Source organism: Corvus hawaiiensis, chromosome 1 (genome assembly GCF_020740725.1).
Source record: "Corvus hawaiiensis isolate bCorHaw1 chromosome 1, bCorHaw1.pri.cur, whole genome shotgun sequence".
NCBI lineage: Eukaryota > Metazoa > Chordata > Aves > Passeriformes > Corvidae > Corvus > Corvus hawaiiensis.
Window position 1 is genome coordinate 98,494,017 of NC_063213.1, and position 17,947 is coordinate 98,511,963.

General features: G+C 44.0%; 1 protein-coding gene across 9 annotated transcripts in view; it reads right to left on the reverse strand.

Moving 5' to 3' along the window:
• TANC2 (tetratricopeptide repeat, ankyrin repeat and coiled-coil containing 2) overlaps window positions 1-17,947 on the reverse strand; it is a 195,941-nt gene that overhangs the window by 114,583 nt on the left and 63,411 nt on the right. For 4 of the 9 annotated variants that reach the window (XM_048320430.1, XM_048320452.1, XM_048320420.1 and 1 more), the window contains one exon: window positions 16,244-16,423. In XM_048320430.1, coding sequence (XP_048176387.1) covers window positions 16,244-16,423 — 180 coding nt within the window. Of the gene's footprint in view, window positions 1-8,978; window positions 9,546-16,243; window positions 16,424-17,947 lie in introns of those variants that run through there. The other 5 variants (XM_048320472.1, XM_048320463.1, XM_048320480.1 and 2 more) reach the window with 3 other exon arrangements.

The window sequence follows — 17,947 nt, forward strand, 5'->3', positions numbered from 1 at the left end:
ATAGAATAAAAAAGAGCAGGAAGAGAGTTCATCAAGCTGGTGATGGAAGAACAGCAATAGGAAAGGAGAGCTCAAAACAGCAACTACATTAATTTAGAAGTTCTTCTTTAAACTGTAGACGTCTGTAACATGAAGGTTTTGCCTATTACTGCCTCTGAAATTTACTTTTCTTTGAAAAAATGAGGAATAACCTTCTCCAAAGCAGTGGATTCTGCAATCCCGTGGGACCACAGAAACCTCTAGGAACATTCTTTCCTCCTCTCTGTCTCTCTCCAGATGAACAAGGCACAGAAAATACCAGGAAGCCACTCCACTAAAGTTACAAAAAGATGTTCAGTGACCTCAAAAAGGAATGAGTCTTCTGAAAAAGTATAATTAAATCAAATTATTACTTATCTTACCAAAATTATTGCAAACCCTCCCAAATAATTGCTCAAAATGGTCTTCTGTCTGAATAGACATCCCTACTCGATGTTCAAGGGAGAAAATCACCCAGTTTTGAAAGCCTTGTATGTATCTTAAATATATGTAGAATAAAAAAAATACAGATTTCTGTCTGAAGTGTTCAGTAATGGCAATACAATGATGCTTACAATACACTTATATATTCAGAGAGAAAATAATTCCACCTAAAATACTAAATACTAAAATACTGGCTGCAGTCTGCACTTCCGAAAGGAATTCAGCTCAATTTCCATTTTGCTTATTACTATGCAACAATTTTCTGTCATTTAGAGCAATGGAATAGTGATTTTTTTAATCGAACTTATCACTGCTGGAGACACCAACCAGCAAAGTGCCCTCTCCCAGCTCAGCCCAAAGGGTTTCGTTTTGGAGCATCCCAGTGTCAATCTCCTGAGCAGATGTGCCCTGGAATACTCTGGCAAGCCTTAGGAAGAAAGTTGCTCCTATTAATCATCTCAGAAAGAACAAAACACCCTCACTTTCCCTCTAGATAAGGCTTTTTTCCCAACGTGGGCTGACAACAAGTCTTTGTCCATGTAGGCGAAAGCTTTGAGGAGAAAGAAGTTATTTAATTAACAGACATGGCAGGAGGAGGAGATGGGACTTTTATCTTCCCATCCAAACTTCTCAAGTGGTTTTGACTCCTGGGAGCTGTTGCACAGTGTACACTTCTCCACGTCATTTCCCATTGATAATTCTTCTTTTCAGCATCTTCTGAAGCCTTTTACAATTGCCGTTTTTAACAGAAATCCCTCATCTGTGACTCAAGGTAGAACCCTGTGCGTGAGACGAGGAAGATGAAAGTGGAGAAAGTAAGGCAGCACCACTTGCTCCAGCTTTCTAAGTCATCTTGTTATGAAAACAAGCAATAAATTTCTGTTGCAGTCAGTTTTCAAGTTTCAGACTTTGTCTGCATTAAAAAGAAATTAATAGAGTGACTGCAGAGCCAGGACTACAGGATGAAACCACATCATCAAAATTTTAAGCCTTTGTAAGATCTGCTCAAATACCCCCAAAATCCTCCCAAATGACAGAAATAGGGTAGAGCTGGAGGAGAAAGAATTCCTCAACCTCTCATAACCCCTTTTCCCGACAGTTTTATTTCATTAAATGTTAAATTTAAAACAGATGAGAGGAGAACACTACAAAACACGAGTGCTGAATTGCATCATTCCCGTTCAATCTCCTACTATCCTGGAGTTCCTTCTCTATTCAGTGACTCAGATATTGCACTGGCACTAAAAAAGAGGAAAACTATCCAAAAAGAACCTGGATATACTGTAAAGGACATTTTGTCTATAGAGAGCAGCAAAGAGCTCTGTCACTTTAATCACATTACAGGTAACCCTGGTAATTCACTGGTTAGAAAAAACCTGTTACACCAATTTCTAACAACGCTCAAGATTTCAAGCTGAACTTTAATGACAGAAATCAGAAACTAATTAAACATCTACTGAAGCAAACACATTTTCCTCTCTTGCATGAAGCTGACAGAGCTCAGGGAAAGCTGCCCAGTGCCCCCAAACAAGGGGCTTGTGTCTCATGGGGCTTTTTAAAATGGTCTATGCTGAAAGTGTCAGGCTGTTGAATCCTTTCCGGACACTGAAAAAGCTTAATTTAGCTCAAGGCACTAGAAAAAGAGAAAAGATATTTAACTGATGATTCTTCCCACAGAAGAAGAGAGCAAGTGCAATACAAGCACTTCTGAAATGCAGTTTATCTCCCGAGTGTTTTACTCTCTTGCACAGCTCTTCCAGAGCAGCTTTAAGGCCCCTTCCCACCCAAATCATTCTGCAACTCTATCATTCTCTCCAGTTTTCTTTACACTGGAGAGTGTACACAGGAAGGTATCCCTGCCCATGGCAGGGGGTGGAACTGGATTGTTTTTAAGGTCCCATCCAATCCAAACCATTCTGTGACTCTGTGATTAACTCTGCCCTTTGGAACTCCTTCTATTAACGTGTTCCACATACACACCAGGCCAATGGGTCTGCAGCTTCCCAGAGCTCCCTCCAAGCCCTTTTTAGCACTTGATGCCACAACAACCACCTTTCAGCTGCCTGGTGTTAAGGGAGTTATAAATGAGCAGTTATCCAGCAAAGAAGTCATTCAGCATCCTTGACCAGCTCCTGCTCCTCATGCCTCGGCGCAGTTTGCTTTCACGAGCTGCTCTGGCTTCGCTGCCATCCCAGACAGACTGAGCTCTGCCATCTTGTCTTTGCAGTGCCTGTACCCACACAGTGGGTACCCACTGCCTCTGATTCTGGACTGATTCTCTGCAATTAGAGCAGTAAAAAATTAAAACCTGCACTAGGGGCTGGGAAAGGAACTGAAAAAGAACAACAGAAAGGAATTATTCACTCTAGACAGCACTGCAAGACCAGTGCTGAAGTATTTTACAAGCAGCCAAGAATGATCAAAGGTAGGTATCAAATTATACCGCCTAATTAAACTGGAACAGGAGTGGCAGGGCAAAGGCCAGCAGCAAGCATAAGCTGCACATAAACAAAATCTCATTCATTCTCCCACCATGTCCTTAAGATCAAACCAAGATATTGTAACCATAAAAGAGAGAAGACTAAACTGTAAAATATCCGACTGTTCACAAGTAATCCCAAGTTAGAGCATGTGAGAGACTGGATCCTGTTCACTATATAAACTACTGTTTATGACCAGGACTACACAGCTACAAGCCAATATAAATTCACTGCTTGATAACAGCATTTAAAATAAAGGCAAGAGATTAAGAATAGATAAGGTAATTTTATTTCTGTGCAAGTCATTCAAATTTTGTGATGCTAAAACTAATTTAGTTGGGTTAGTTGATACCAGCAGAGCTGTAATTACACTGACACATATGCAAAACTGTTCCATTCATATGAAACTGGATTTAGGATCCCTATTGCTTTGCTGGTAGCAGCTTCACAGAATATTCTATGCATAAAATGAAGCTGCTGATCTGGCAAGGCACAATCCTGAATTAGCTAAACTTTTTTGTTAACACTTGAAAAACTGCATTATGCTGCACTTACAAGGCGGGTTTTACCTAAGAAAATTGCTAATTCAGCCACCTGTAGTTTTCAGTAATTTACTTGCTTTTCAAATTCTTCATTTCCTTGCAAAATTAAAAAAGCTGTTAGAACTTTCTGTTTTGAGGAGTGATGACTGCTCATCATCCTTTCCTTCCACAGAGGAGCAGGGACAAGGACACACGGCATGCCCCAAGGATTTAACTGAAATATCTAATAACCATGTGATTATTTGTGTGAACACAGACAGTTGAAGCAGACTGTCACTGACACGGGAGTGCCGCGCTCCTCAGCAGGAGGGGATTTAAGACCCAAAATCTCTCTGAAGCTTTGGTGCACACGAATCCTGTGACAGCACCAATATCCCAGGACCAGGTCTAGTCCTTTAAGTGTAAATAATGGGAAGGCAGCACTCTCAGGGCGGCCCCTTTCCAAGCTGAAAGAGGAACAGCCACGACACGCAACAGGGCCAGGACCATTTATCGACAGAAACGCACCCATCTGGTGACTTCCCTTCCAAAAACCACTTTCTCACTTACACCTACTCGCTTCCATGGCTGAGAGGATAACAAGAAAAGCATAACAGGGATAAAACCTGTATTCTCCTAAGCCTGCCTTCATCTCTGCAGAGAAAACACTTGTAGAAATTTCAAGTTTAAACCTTCCATAACTTGCAAACATCCCCAACCAAAGGGGCCCTGATGGCTCCATGACACACCATCCGCAGGTCTCATCACGTGTGGTGGCTACGTGGGCTTACGAAATACAGCCACAGGTGACTCTGTGTGCCTGAAAAGAATCAAGCTCCATTACGTACACACTTTTGAAAGCAGGGAAGACGAAATAAAGAAATTAAAAATCAGCCTGTAATCCAAGAGTGACACTCAGTCCAGTTCCAACAGTGAAGAGCTGCCGGAGACCCTGGGCACGGTGGCTGCTCCTCCCTCCCCTGCAGAGTGATTTTTCTCCCCACCACAGAAACTCTGCAGCAGGACATTGCAACAGAACGATCAGACATAAAGGTGCCTGCCTGTGAGCTCCAGAGTGGCACTTATTTCACAACTGGCCGCAGAGCATTGTCCCACCCCAGCTCACATCTGCCTCGCTTCCTCCTTGCACCCTCAAGTCTCCTTCCTCACTTTATTATTATTTATTTCTCTTGTGTAGAACAAAATAAAAAAAAAAAAAGCTTTTAGAAATGTTCTGATCTTTCAGAATATCTTCATTTCCCATTGCCATGCCTCTTGCCTGTATGAACAGGCTGATTTGGGACACTAGTCCAAAACATCTTTTCTAACTGGGGGGGATAGAGGAAGAGGATTAAGAAATTATAACAGGGTATTTAAAAAATCCTGAAGAATAATTCACTATCGAGACTTAAAGCAGCACCTGGTGAGGCACCAGGCTCAGTGCAATCTGCAGTGCTGTCACACACAGAGCTACAAACAAGCCACAGGAGCCCTTCGAAAATCAGGATTCAGACCCTGACAGACAATCCAGGCCTGTGGGTTCTGTCAGATACGTGACACTCAGTCAAGACATGGCATATGTCAGGACCCTAAATATTAGATTTAATGAATACTGAGATACTGAACCAAATAAATGTTGAAAGTGAGGATTATTTTTTTCCCTTTGGTGAAAACACCATTTCAAACCAGTTTAGGTTAATTTGTTTTCTCATTTCATTTAACTGTAGGATGTTCCTTCTCTGTTGACACAAAAAATGCCCCTCTCCACCTGCAGCATAAAAACCTCAGGCCATCAGCTGCAGCTCAACAAATCGGGTGCTTAGAGGGGGATTGTTTTGCCTATTAAAAAAGCTGCTGCTGCTAGAATAAGAAAGCAGGTTGTTCAGAAATGTATACCCACAATATGTACTTGGAAATGAATGAAGCGTCATATTTTGGTAACAAACAATATGCTATTTCTTAACGAAGTGCATGGAAGAGGGATGGATTATACTATTGCATATTTTAAGGTGCAAGAACCATTGGTGAAGGTTTCTGGCAACAGAAAGTACAGAAGTATACTGGAATGTAGCTTGGAGGCGGGGCCAAAGACATCTCTGATAGAACTCCAAATAAGCTTAAAACAGCAATATATCATAGAATCACAGTATTGTTTTGGTTTGAAGGGACTTTAAAGATCATCCAGTGTTCTCCTCCTGCCATGGGCAGGGACATGCTCCACTGTCCCAGCTTACTTCAAGCCCCATCCAACCTGGCCTTGGACACTTCCAGGTACCCAGGGGCTGCCACAGCTTCTCTGGGCAGCCTGTGCCAGGGCCTTACCTCTCTCACAGGGAAGAAAATTTCTTCCTAATATCCAATCTAAACCCACTCTCTGTCAGTTTAAAGCCATTCCCCCTTACCCTGCCATCACAAGCCCTCGTAAAAACTCCCTCTCCAACTTTCCTGTAGCTCCTTTATCTAGGAATGGAATTACAGAGCACCAACAACTACTCCAGGAAAATCACCACAGAGCAAGGAAAGAGAAGTGCCAAAGCAATGGTCCAGAGCCAAAGATCCAGCTCAATCCTCAACCTCCCGTCTGGTTTGGGCATCGGTCAGGGGATGAATCTGTGATGAAAACTTGGCACATGGCTGTGCAATAACCCCACCCAGGACCCTGTTCACATTATGCTGGAATGTCTCGTGCGTGGCATCACCCCAAACTTGGTTGATCAGACCACAAGTTTAACTGAACCTGATCAAGGCTTCCTGCGTGGTTAGAGCCAGCCAGGTACCAATTGCATCAGAAATTAACTTCTGCAAAAGTAATGTTCAATCTTTGGACAAGTGACGCAACCCACCATCTTGGTGTGGTCATGCAGGACACAGGAAGAAGTTTCCAAAACAGGTCATCCTGCTGTGACAGAAGTAGGAGAGGGCCAGAGAACATGCCCAGCTGGAGATGAGGGCTTTTCCCTAGAAAACAAGCAGCCCAAGAGGATGTAAGGGCTTATTTCACATGACTGTATCCTGTGAATGCACTTCTGCTCTCAAGTGCACAGGACACCTCTGAAGGCACATTCCAGGAGTAGGAGGAAAGACGTAGCCAAGGGAAGAGCGATGGCCTGATTTAACTCTGCAGGAGGCTTCCCACACCACCTCCTCTTGCTATAGAAACCTCTTAGCTATGTCTAAAAATTAAAAATTCTCACACACCAGAAGTGTAATCGTGACAGATGCTCCATTTTGTGCAGCCTCAGTGTGAAACAAGGACAATTTCTCTCTTCGAGCCTCTGAAAAGCCATGGAGTTTCAAGGCAATTTTTTTGCCTTTTAAACATTATCTACAAAAGAGAAACTTTTGGGGTTCTCCCTCTGTTTAAGCATCTACACAATTATCTGAAGTGCAGAGCTATTATCACTTTTTCCCAGCTCGAGTGCTGTGATGACATGTTTACCACATCCTCTGCAAGGCTGAGCAGTCCAACAGCCTTGATGCAAATAAAAAATATATGTGGGAAGAGCAAATTCTAAAGGTTCTGCAACAACATCACACCAGCACCAAGGAGAAAACGTGGGATTTTCTGCATATCTCTATTGCAATTTCTATTCTGTCAATATGAAAAGACAGTTGGGTGTCAAAGTAAGATGGATAGGGTTTGTCTTGAAAGCAGCACTGGGGAAAAATCATGCTAGAACTGGTAAGTGTCTTTCAAAAGCCAATAGATATGATATGCCATTTTTTTCCTTCCCGTTATTTAAGAACATAAAAGTTACATCCAAACTATCCTGAAATTAATGCAGAAACATCATGAGTTTGACAGGTCTCCAACGAACAAAAACCCCTAAACACAGGATTTGGTTTAATTCCAAAAGTTACAAACAGACACACCATTTATCTGCATAAATTTCAGGGACAGTTCTGGAGCTCCAAAAAATTTAAATCAGAAATTTTCCCATTTCACATGAAGAGTTACATTGGTTTAACAGAGATAGAAGTCCATCTGTGGGTACGCAGGGACACATTCATCCACCCGTTTAATCTCTGCAAGCCCAGTTGGTTTCCATTTGAGTATGTGCCTGTCAAAACAAATCACAAGTCCCAAAATAATGGATGAAGAATTCCAAAAATGGATAGTAAGAACTGACACACCAGGAAAAAGATATTCAGCATATGTTATTGTAACTGAACAAGGATCCTCCTTCTCCAGCAGGTTTCACTGCTGGAGACAGAATCCCAGAATCACTGAGGTTGGAAAAGACCTCCAAGACCATTGAGTCCAACCTGTGCCAGATCCCCATCTTGTCACCAGCCCAGAGCACTGAGTGTCACATCCAGTCATTCCCTGGACACCTCCAGGGATGGGGACTCCACCACCACGCTGAGCAGCCCTTTTCAGTGCCTGACCACCCTTTCCATGAAGAAATTCTTCCTGAGACGTCAGGGTTTGCCACATTAAGAGCATAAAAAAGGACTAAAAATTCAGATGCCCAAACCACAATGAAACATTGTGTGTGTTTTAGGTAATTTTTTAAAAAGGGATGACTCAGTAATTCTGACAATTCTGAAACACCAGTTTCCTACTCATGAAACCTCTAGGCAGATAGGGGTTGCAAGGCACCAAAGAAAATTCAATGGAAAATTAACTATTCCCAGAAGGAATATATTATACACCTGGAAACCCCCCCAAATCTAATGGCACTTTCCAGTAACTGGGTCCTTGGCATTGCTATGCATTCTGAGATACAGAGTGGGCCTCCCACCCAACTTCCACTCCTACACAGGAACAGGAATTTCAGATCAGTGTCATGATGACAGCATGACAGAGAATTCAATGAAAAGAAATGTAAGCCTACTGCAAACACTATGGTATAAAAATACTTAAAAAGGAGCAAAGTCTCTCCTGACACCAACCATTTTAAGCACAATATCCTTCAAAAATTAGCTACAACATGAGCACCAGGCACTTCAACAGCTTTTCCTCAAATTATTCCACCTTGGTAATGATTGTTTATTTACTTGTATTTCTAGAAGCTCACTCTTTAAGTGAAAAGCAAATACTTCTTTCCCTCGGCACAAAGGGGTTTTATAATCCACTCAAATCTAATTTGTGGTCATTTCGGAACACAGAAGGAAAACATCTCAATCCCATTGTTCTAATGTTTTGGAAACAAACGACTCGGTATCTGTAGCATTTTCAACTCACTCCTCAGCAGTTCTACTTCAGCAACGATGAGAAATCCAATTTTTTAATTGCACATTCATTTTATGTTTTGTACGAGAAATTCTGCACATCTGAGCAAGGAGGTGACAAACTCAGATTATGTAAAACTATTGCAACAACAACTAAAAGGCAAATAACCACCAGCAGCATCACCCTACCTGACACTAACTCCCTCCTAGTAATGGCTTCCTTACCAACTAGGAGCCCCAGAATCCCTCATTGTACGTTGATTTTCTGCAGTTAGAGGAGGCCGAGGAATACCAAACACAATCCCAAAGTCTGTGCACGACAAATTGTCCAAATACTCACAGGGCTTTGTTTGCTCTCCCCGTCCCCTGCGCGTGCAGCCCAGCAGCGCAGTCAGCAGGCTGGGAATTCAGGGGTACCGCTGCCTGGAGAGCACTCTGGCACAGATCCTCCTCCGGTCCCTCCCTCTCCCTAGCGCTGGCTCCATCCTGCTGCTCCCCACGTCAGGGTGATGTTACAGGTGACACCTCCCGCTGCTGATGTCAAGCTCCATTCCCAAAATCACAAGCACTGTCTCCCTGCGGCGCCCGCTGCCCCTACAAGCATCACCTGCATATCTTCTGAGTGCCAGGGAACGGGCTCCAGGAGGATTCCAGAGAAGCTTATGGACACACAGCCTTCCCTCTTCGTCAAGTCTCCCACTGTTATAGAGCTGCTTTAATTCCTACCAGAATGCTGCAGCAAATGTAGCCTCTACGCCTCCCTTGGGGGGAAAAGGAAGGAGTTTTACAGTTTCTTTCTGTGGCGCAGCTTATTTTGCTCTTTTCCTAGAGCAAACTGCTGAAAGAACAGGGAAATAATGGATCAGGAGACCAGAGTGACTGACTCATGGATGCTCTCCCGAACATTTCGGAGTAAGCTGAGGGGCTGGTGATGCAGCCCAGGACCAGAGCTGATGAATGGTGCAGTGCTGCTGTTGTCATGGCAACTAAGGGGAAAAGAAAAAAAAAAGGCAGCACCATATAAGGAGTTGTGACATGGATTCTGGGAACAATTTATATTAAATGGCTGTAAGCTTTAAAGCTGCAGCACCCCCTTGGTCGGGGACAGGTTTCATTGTTCACATTGAAGCAGTCGGCACAAATTTTTGACAGGATCGCACCCAGCCCAGACACATCTGCATCCAGAGAGTTGTACGAAAACACAACAAAACAACATGATTCTGCAGTGTGTTCAAATAACTGGAATTGAAATAATTGAAATGATTAATTAAAGGAAATGGCTGGACGCTAATACAGACCCAAACTAACGTCTGTGAAAACAGAGTACCACCGGGCCCCCCAGGTATGCACAGCCCCGCACAGGTGAGGAGCTCAGTCCTTACAGAGCAAGGCTGAGATGAGCCAAACTGCAGCACCATCAGGTGGCTGAGTGCCTGAGCAGCACTGCCACCAACACAGATCCTGCCAGGCCTCCCAGAAACAGGAGAACATTTCCAAATTGACCCATAACCCAGGCGCTGCTGGGCAAGGGAGGCTGGCAGAGCCCCCAAAGCATCTTCAGGTATGGCAGAGCAGGGAAAGCCAACTCAAGCACACCTGCCATCACAAGCTGTGAACAAGGCGAAGGTTTGTATTCCGTGTGCAACACTGGGGAAAAACACATTATTTACCAGAACCATCACAGCTGCTTTTCACTTAATGCATGTGCTCAAACAGACAATACACAGCGAGGGAGAGAATGGCCACTGTCGCACCCAGCACAACCACAACACTGCAGTGCTGGAGCCTGGGCTCAGCAACTGAAACGTTGAAATCTGATGATTTATGTTATTTTTAAACACAGAATCCCAGAGTGGCCTGGGCTGGAAGGGACATTAAAGATCATCCAGTTGCCACTGCCCTGAGGGACACTTTCCACTATCTCAGGCTGCTCCAAGCCCCATCCTGCCTGGCCTTGGACACTTCCAGGCATCCAGGGGCAGCCACAGCTTCTCTCGTAACCTGTGCCAGGGCCTCACCACGCTCACATCACAGAATCACTGTTAAGGTTGGAAAAGACCTTGAACATAATCAAATCCAACACCATCACATTCCACACCAAACCGTGTTGTCAAGTGCCAGAGCCATACATTTTTTGAGGACTTCCAGGAGCCGTGACTTCACCACTTCCCACATGTGCCAGCACTGATGGCTTCCCCCCAGCACTGCCACCCCTGAAGCTGTGCCTCATCATCTCTCACGCTCCCACCCAGCTGAGCTGGTGCAACAATTTGGAGAGAACAAGTGGTCCTGGGGGCTACAATCATTAATCTGGGCTTGTCACCACTCAACAAGTAAGAAAGTTTTCAAGCGGAGAGATCTCAGCTTTTTTCAGACCCACAATTACAGTTAGCATCAAAGAATATTGAACCATTTGCTGAAGATATAGAGAAGAGAGATGTGATAATCCTTGTGGCTACTCCCAAGAGATGCAAGGGTATCCCATGAGGGATGGGGAGAAGACAAGACCCCAGCACTACAAATGACACAGGTGATGGTGGCCCAGGGAATGTTGTGTGTGAGATCCCCAGCCCAGATGGACCTGGAGGGCTGTTGAGAGCCACAGTGGTGGGTCCTTACTGGTGTCACTGGGAAGAGCAAGCCTCCATCCTGCTCAGCCCTGCTCTCAATAACTCTGAAGGATCTCATGAAAAAATACACATTTTCTTTAGGAAAGAGGCTGCTATTAATTGCCTGAACCCACCTAGGAATATTCCTACTCATTTCTATGAATTTTATTCTTAGGGAAAGTTCCCAAATTCCCCAAGCACAAGGGAGGAACGCCCTCAAAGAGGGGATCTGCAATGAAACCAGTTCCCCAAGCCCATGTCTTCGAAGACACTGAAGCAGCTAATTCACACTGGATACAGGAGGAATCAGGCCTCTGCGAATTCAAACCGAAACATCTAGGCCAGGTTTTTGTTAGAAAAACATGATTTCTTCCCTAAATTTCTTGCTAATATTCTCCCCTCCTCACTCTTTGCACAGGCACTCACACACGTGCTCTTTCTAAGAGAATCCTAATGCTTGCAATCTGTCATTCAATAGAAAAAATAGCAATAGCCAAGTACAGTGATGAATAAAATTATCCCTACGCATATAAATGTACAATATGTAAATGAACACTCCTTCCTGAAGAGGAGGAGGAGTGGGATGCGGCACCGGGCTTTGTGCAAACCCTCTGCACATGGTGGGTTCCACAGGAGTCGAATAAAACATCATGAGCTGAGTCTTTCAGCCCAGTACCTCCTTTATTAATCTAATGCACGTATTTTTGGCACTGATTCCCAAAAGCACTTACATACATTCATCCCTAAGCATCCTCCTGGAAAGCACTGCTGTCCTCAAGGCAGGTATATAGAGCACCTGCATTATTTTCATCACAGTTATGGCTTTGAGTCAGCTATAACACACTCTTGACATACAGTAGAATGTTTAAGCCCATTGTTTCAACAGCAGTTGCTCTTTGTGTAGCAAGCACGGTAACTTTTAAGTGGTAATTTTATTGCAGACACAAACCAAAATGGTGTCTTCACTTACCTATCCTGGGCTGGGAGGGTGGGGGGTTTTCTTTCTTTTTATTACACATTTTTCACATTATTTTTGTAAATAAAGCCACTGTGATAAAAAAAAAAATTAAACACCACAAACTGAAGTTGAACGAGCTGATATAAGTATGTTTTCAGCCAGTGCTAAACAAGAGGTGACACGGGCAGGAGGGGGAGAGCTGATTACTTATGCTGACTGTTACTTCACCCCTTAGAGCCACAATGATCTTAGTTTTTCTTAATCACCAGACTATGCAGCAGAGTGGAAATTGCACCCACATGGAATATTTATCACCCTCTGAATCCAGCCAAGCCTTCATACCCAGCAAACCCAGACACCAACATGTGAGTGAGTGACCTTAGTTCCTCTGGGTAGAAAACACACACTCCATGGAATGTGTTCCTGTGACTTTTTACCTAAAATGGACATTTTAGCTTTTCTGTGAACGAAAAGCTGACTTGGTTACATATCAGACAGATTAAGAACTTTAAAAGATTATGTTATCATAGAATTATGAAATGGTTTGGGTTGAAAAGGACCCTAAAGCCCATCCAGTGCCACCCCCTGCCATGGGCAGGCACTCCTTCCACTAGCCCAGGTTGCTCTGAGCCCTGTTCAACCTGGCCTTGGACACTTCCAGGGATGGGGCAGCCTCAGATTCTCTGGGCAACCTGTGCCAGGGCCTCACCACCCTCACAGGGAGGAATTTCTTCTGCATATGCAACCTAAATTTCCCCCCTTGCAGTCCGAACCCATTCCTCCTTGTCCTGTCACTCCAGGTCCCGACGAAGAGTCCCTCTCTGGCTTCCTTGTAGGCTCCTTCAGATACTGGAAGACTGCTCTGAGTATCTACTAAATGGTCCTAGGACATAAATTTTTAGTTTAAAAAAAACCAAAACATAGTCCCAGAAGTAATGTTCTTGCAAAGGGGTGCTTACAGCTCCTCTGTGACCTGACAGAACCCATCAGCTGGCCAGTTTGAATATGGACAATTTTTTAAGCCACTTAAAATTTTGACCACCTGTGATCCACACTTAAGAACAGACAAACCCTGGGCAGAGCTCTGTCTCGTTTCCAGTGCTGGGACAGGTGGCTGCGGGCCCCGTGCGAGGGCCAGCGGGCCCAGCTCAGGCCCAGCTCAGGCCGGGCCAGGCCGGGCCACAGCCATCCTGGAGCCGATGGGCCCTGTGCCACCCACGGAACCCCCCCACAGCCCTGCTGTGGGCAGCTGGGGCAACTCGGCTCCCCCTCTCCAGCGCGGCCAAGATTCAGCTGAAAGCTGCACCGCTGCCCGGCAAAGATCATGTGAGCAACAGCGATAAGCGACATTCCAGCTGCAAGGCCTGGGGTGACATTAACCCTTTTAGTGCTGTGAAGAGCTGAAAACCTGAGGGAGGAGAAAGAGGAGATGCTTAAAGCTGAAATTCTGTTGGAAAGCTATGATGTATCAGAGCACCCGTTGTAATTTCATGAAGGCATGGGGGGTGGAGCGTTCAACTTGTGCTTGAGAGCAAAAGCACCTGCGCTGAGATAGGCAGATGCTGAAGCAGCTGTAATTTCATGAGAAGTTTGAACAGGGAGAGATGGAAGCAATGAGGACTTTTGCTCCAAATGGAAAAGGAGAAGACCTCAGTTCCTAGAGATGCTCCCAGAGATAGTCCTAGAGATGAAGATGAGGAGGACCCTTTGCTCCCAGGGAAGGAGGAGAGCCTCTACTCTTAGAGATTAAATGCTCCCAGAGATGGGTGAAGAGAACTTTTGTTTCTGAACGGCTCAACCTTAAAATTGTACCCCAGTAGCTCAAGATTGGACCCTCAAAAGCAGTTGTGGGAAAAGCTGCAGGTCATGGGAGGGGACTCTCACATGATGCGAGCAGAGAACCAACCTGGGTGGCTGTCTCGTTGTGGTAATTTCTCCATAGCATGGGCAAGAGAGACTCCTCTTCCTAAATGAACTGAACAAGGTTATTACGGAAGTGGTAAACAGACTGAACATCTCAAGGGTTGAATTTTACATTGTCAGTGGGAGAAGGGAGAAAGGTGGGGGGAGGAGAAGTGTTCTGAAGGTGTGGTATGGTTTTTTTTTTTTTCCTCTTTTATTTTTCCTTATTTTAGGTCTATTAATAAACTTCTTTATATTCTTTCAAGTTTGGTGCCTGCTTTGCTTTTCTCCTAATTCTTATCTCACAGAAGGTAAGCAGTAATGAGTATTTTGGACCAAACCACTACAAAAGTATGAAAGATAAAGATTTTTATGTAGCAAAGGGTCCCACCATTTGGACAACGCTCTAAGGACGCACAGGATGGGATTGCTGGGGTGTCTGTGCAGGGCCAGGGGCTGGACTAGATGATACCTGCAGGTCTCTTCAAGCTCAGGATATTCCATGCTTTAATGATTCTTTCTGCCACTGAGGAACATTTTTCTTTTCCAAATCTCTCAGGTTAGTAGTAAGTAAAAGACAGACAACAAGGAATAGTTGAGGAAATGTGATAAATACTGTGAACTACAAAATGCAGAAGCACTGCTCTTCCAGCTCCTTTCCATGTCACCTTAATGAAAGCAAACAAATTCCTACCATGACTGCAGGAGGATGTAAAATAAACACCTTCATTTTACAATATCAACAGTAAATTAAACTAATAATTTAAAAAATCTTCTCCACTAATGCATGGAAACACATCCTGAATTCTAAGTGCATTGGGAGCTTCACTGGAGTCATCGAGACAAGGACGTGCAAAGCATAAGCAGGGGTTTGCCGGGTATATGGGACTGGGTCCAGCTAGAACAGATTTTTAAAGCATATGGAAAAGGCAAAGTATGCAAGTACAAGACAGATGTAGTCACCTCCCCAGTCCATTTCCAAGTTTTGTGTGTGACCCCACAACGAACCTCTGAACAAAACTGGAAGCCTAACACTTCTCTTCTCTTGCTTCTGTGCAGTAGCAATTACCAGCATTTTATTGACATCCTCGTTTGTACCCAACCTGTTCAGGTCTAGATTTCACGGCATATGACTTCCAAACCACCCTGACAGAGGAATATGCATCTTCACCAGGTACACCCGCAGTGTGGCTCTGAGCACAGGCTCCAGAGAGCTCCCAGACCTTGAGGTTTGTGGGAATCTCCATCCCTCTCTTTGAATTACCACCTGCAACAGCCACTGTTAGAATTCCAGGTCTTCTGAGGAACTAGCGGTATGATCCAAGGACCAGTCCTGCCCAATCATGGAATCGTGACTCTGTCACAACTCAGAATCTCTCCCACTTATCCTTTCCAAGTTCTCCTTTCACCAGAGGGCAGAGGAAACAAAAGGCACCAAGTGCATCAAAGCTCCCTTTTGTACACATAGATCAGACTATATCTGGTAAAAACTCCTTTTGGAGGTTTCCCTCAGCACAAGCACAGGACCCTGGCTGATCATTCTTAAAGCTGGGCACAGAGTGTGGTCAGATTTTAGGCAAGAATCAAGTTTCTCAAAAACTGTTACCGGTAGAAATACCTTCTTTCAGGCTTTTATATGGATGTTGGACTCCAAGCGCTTTTGAAAATCACACTACTGCACCATCTCTAGGTATTCAAACCACAATCCTAACAGGTTAAATAAACAAAGCAGTATCTGAACATATGCATGAACAAAAAAAAGAAAAAATCACGTTGCTGTAGAAGTTCATAATTTCTCTGATGTTCTCTTGACATTCAAAATTTAAGCATCAACTTCTTTAAAATTACTGTAATGCTTCCACTGTGCATAAACCACAACACAAAGTGGACCTAAAACACACTCTGATAGAAATTTCTCAAGAACTAGAGAGTATTTGTAAATCAGAGAGACCTTTTTCAGCATAGAAAGACTTCTCTGTCAACACAAAAATCCAATCCATCCCCAGGTTTGACTGAAGCAGATGCTGTAATAAACAAGGGAATGACTTGGATACAGAAACTGTTCAAAGCTTTTTCGTTCAGATTTTTGCACCGACGGACCTTAAAAGCCCCAGTGAACTTTATTAAAGTCCTTACCAGTTAACTTCTTCACAGGTTGGAGCCGAACACTGATAGACTGATGTGTGAGTAAGGGGGAGGATGGAAGGGAGCGCGACATGCCCTCCATAATCCGAATGTGCTGCATACCTTCGGTCACTGGGAGTGGTGGAATAGCGTAGTCAGGTTCAAAAGCACAGTCGTTCTCTGTGGAGGTGCCTGATGGGGACAGAAAAATAAAAATGAATTGGTTAGAATGCAAGGGAAAGAATCCTGCTTCCATCATTCCAAAAGGGCTGGCTGGAGGGAGCCCTGCACAGAGCCAACTTGCCAACTGCTTGTTCCCTTTGCACAGTCGTGACACATCCCTTGAAGAAATTCGAAAGAGCATCTCAGTACCCTCTCTATATGATGAACAGCAGAACCATTAAGAATTTCTTTCAATGTTCTTAATTTGTCTTTCAGAGTCTTAGAGTCACCAGTTTTCAATATAATGACCATAGTTTTTAGATTGTTGGTTTCTAATAAAAAACCTCCCAGCTGAATTAAATTTCAATAGGAGGACCTTTAGCCTAAAAAAAACCCCAAACCCCAAATAAAATGTAAGAACAAACGCCTCTAAAAACAGCCACCAGCTCCAACTCTCCCGAGAGACACACAAAGCCCACGTGGGGGTCGCATCACTACAGATCCACAATGGAATACATGGAATAGCATGAGAACAAGTGAAGATAGAACAATAAAAGGACACGTTGCTAATTGTGATCAGTATTAATGAACAGTGAAGGGAAGGTGCTCCAGGATCAGCAAGACTCAGGAGCCATAAGGATCCTCCTATTAGCTGCAGATATGGAAACCCTGGAGTCAAGGACACTTGGATCTCCACTCTTGTCAGTAAGATGAACAACCTAACCCAGACAACTAATAATTCATCTTCAAAACCAACCCAAAGTGTTAACATTCATATTTCACTCATTTTCATTAACATTTCAATAATGTGAGAAAGCCAGACTTGTGTCACACTATAACAAGATAGATTTTAGCTCTTCTTGCCTGCTGATGTTTTCCCTCCATAAAGACATTCCTTACTGGATTTCCACTGGATAGCTGTGCTGTTCTTAATGGCTTGTGAAAGTACGCTTAAAAGAGAAAATGTTTGCTGGACAGAAAGGGAGATGGACAAGAGTGGGAATAAGACAGAAGGGTAAAAGCCCCAAATGCATGGTACACCAGAGAAGACAATGGATGAGCTGTATTCCCAATATCCAAATTACAATGTGAACAACCCAACACATTGTTTATGATCAGCGGAAAAACCCATGTTGAAATAACTGTCAAAAATCTTGGACCAGTTCCTGAAGGATTCTAGGAGGCTGCAGCATCCATGGCTAAAATCCATCCATTCCCGGTGCCAGAATTCAGGAATGTCTCTCAGCAGTTTTGTATCGCTCTTTACAGGAAAACCAAATAAGCACTGACACCCTTCACACCTACACTGGTTTTGACATTTCCAAACACAACTCACTCTCTGCTTGCTCATCCCTCACCAGTTACCAGGAGCTCTCTGCAGGCTCTGCCAGCCTGGCCAGGCTCACCAGGAGTGTCAGGGAAGACAGACCACCATCGCTGCCAAAACTAGCATCCAAAAAAGCCAACCCATGATGGGTTTTTAAAATACATTTGGTGCCAGGCATGAAAAAATTTTCCTAAACCAACCTAACCAAAACCTCCAACCTAAACCTC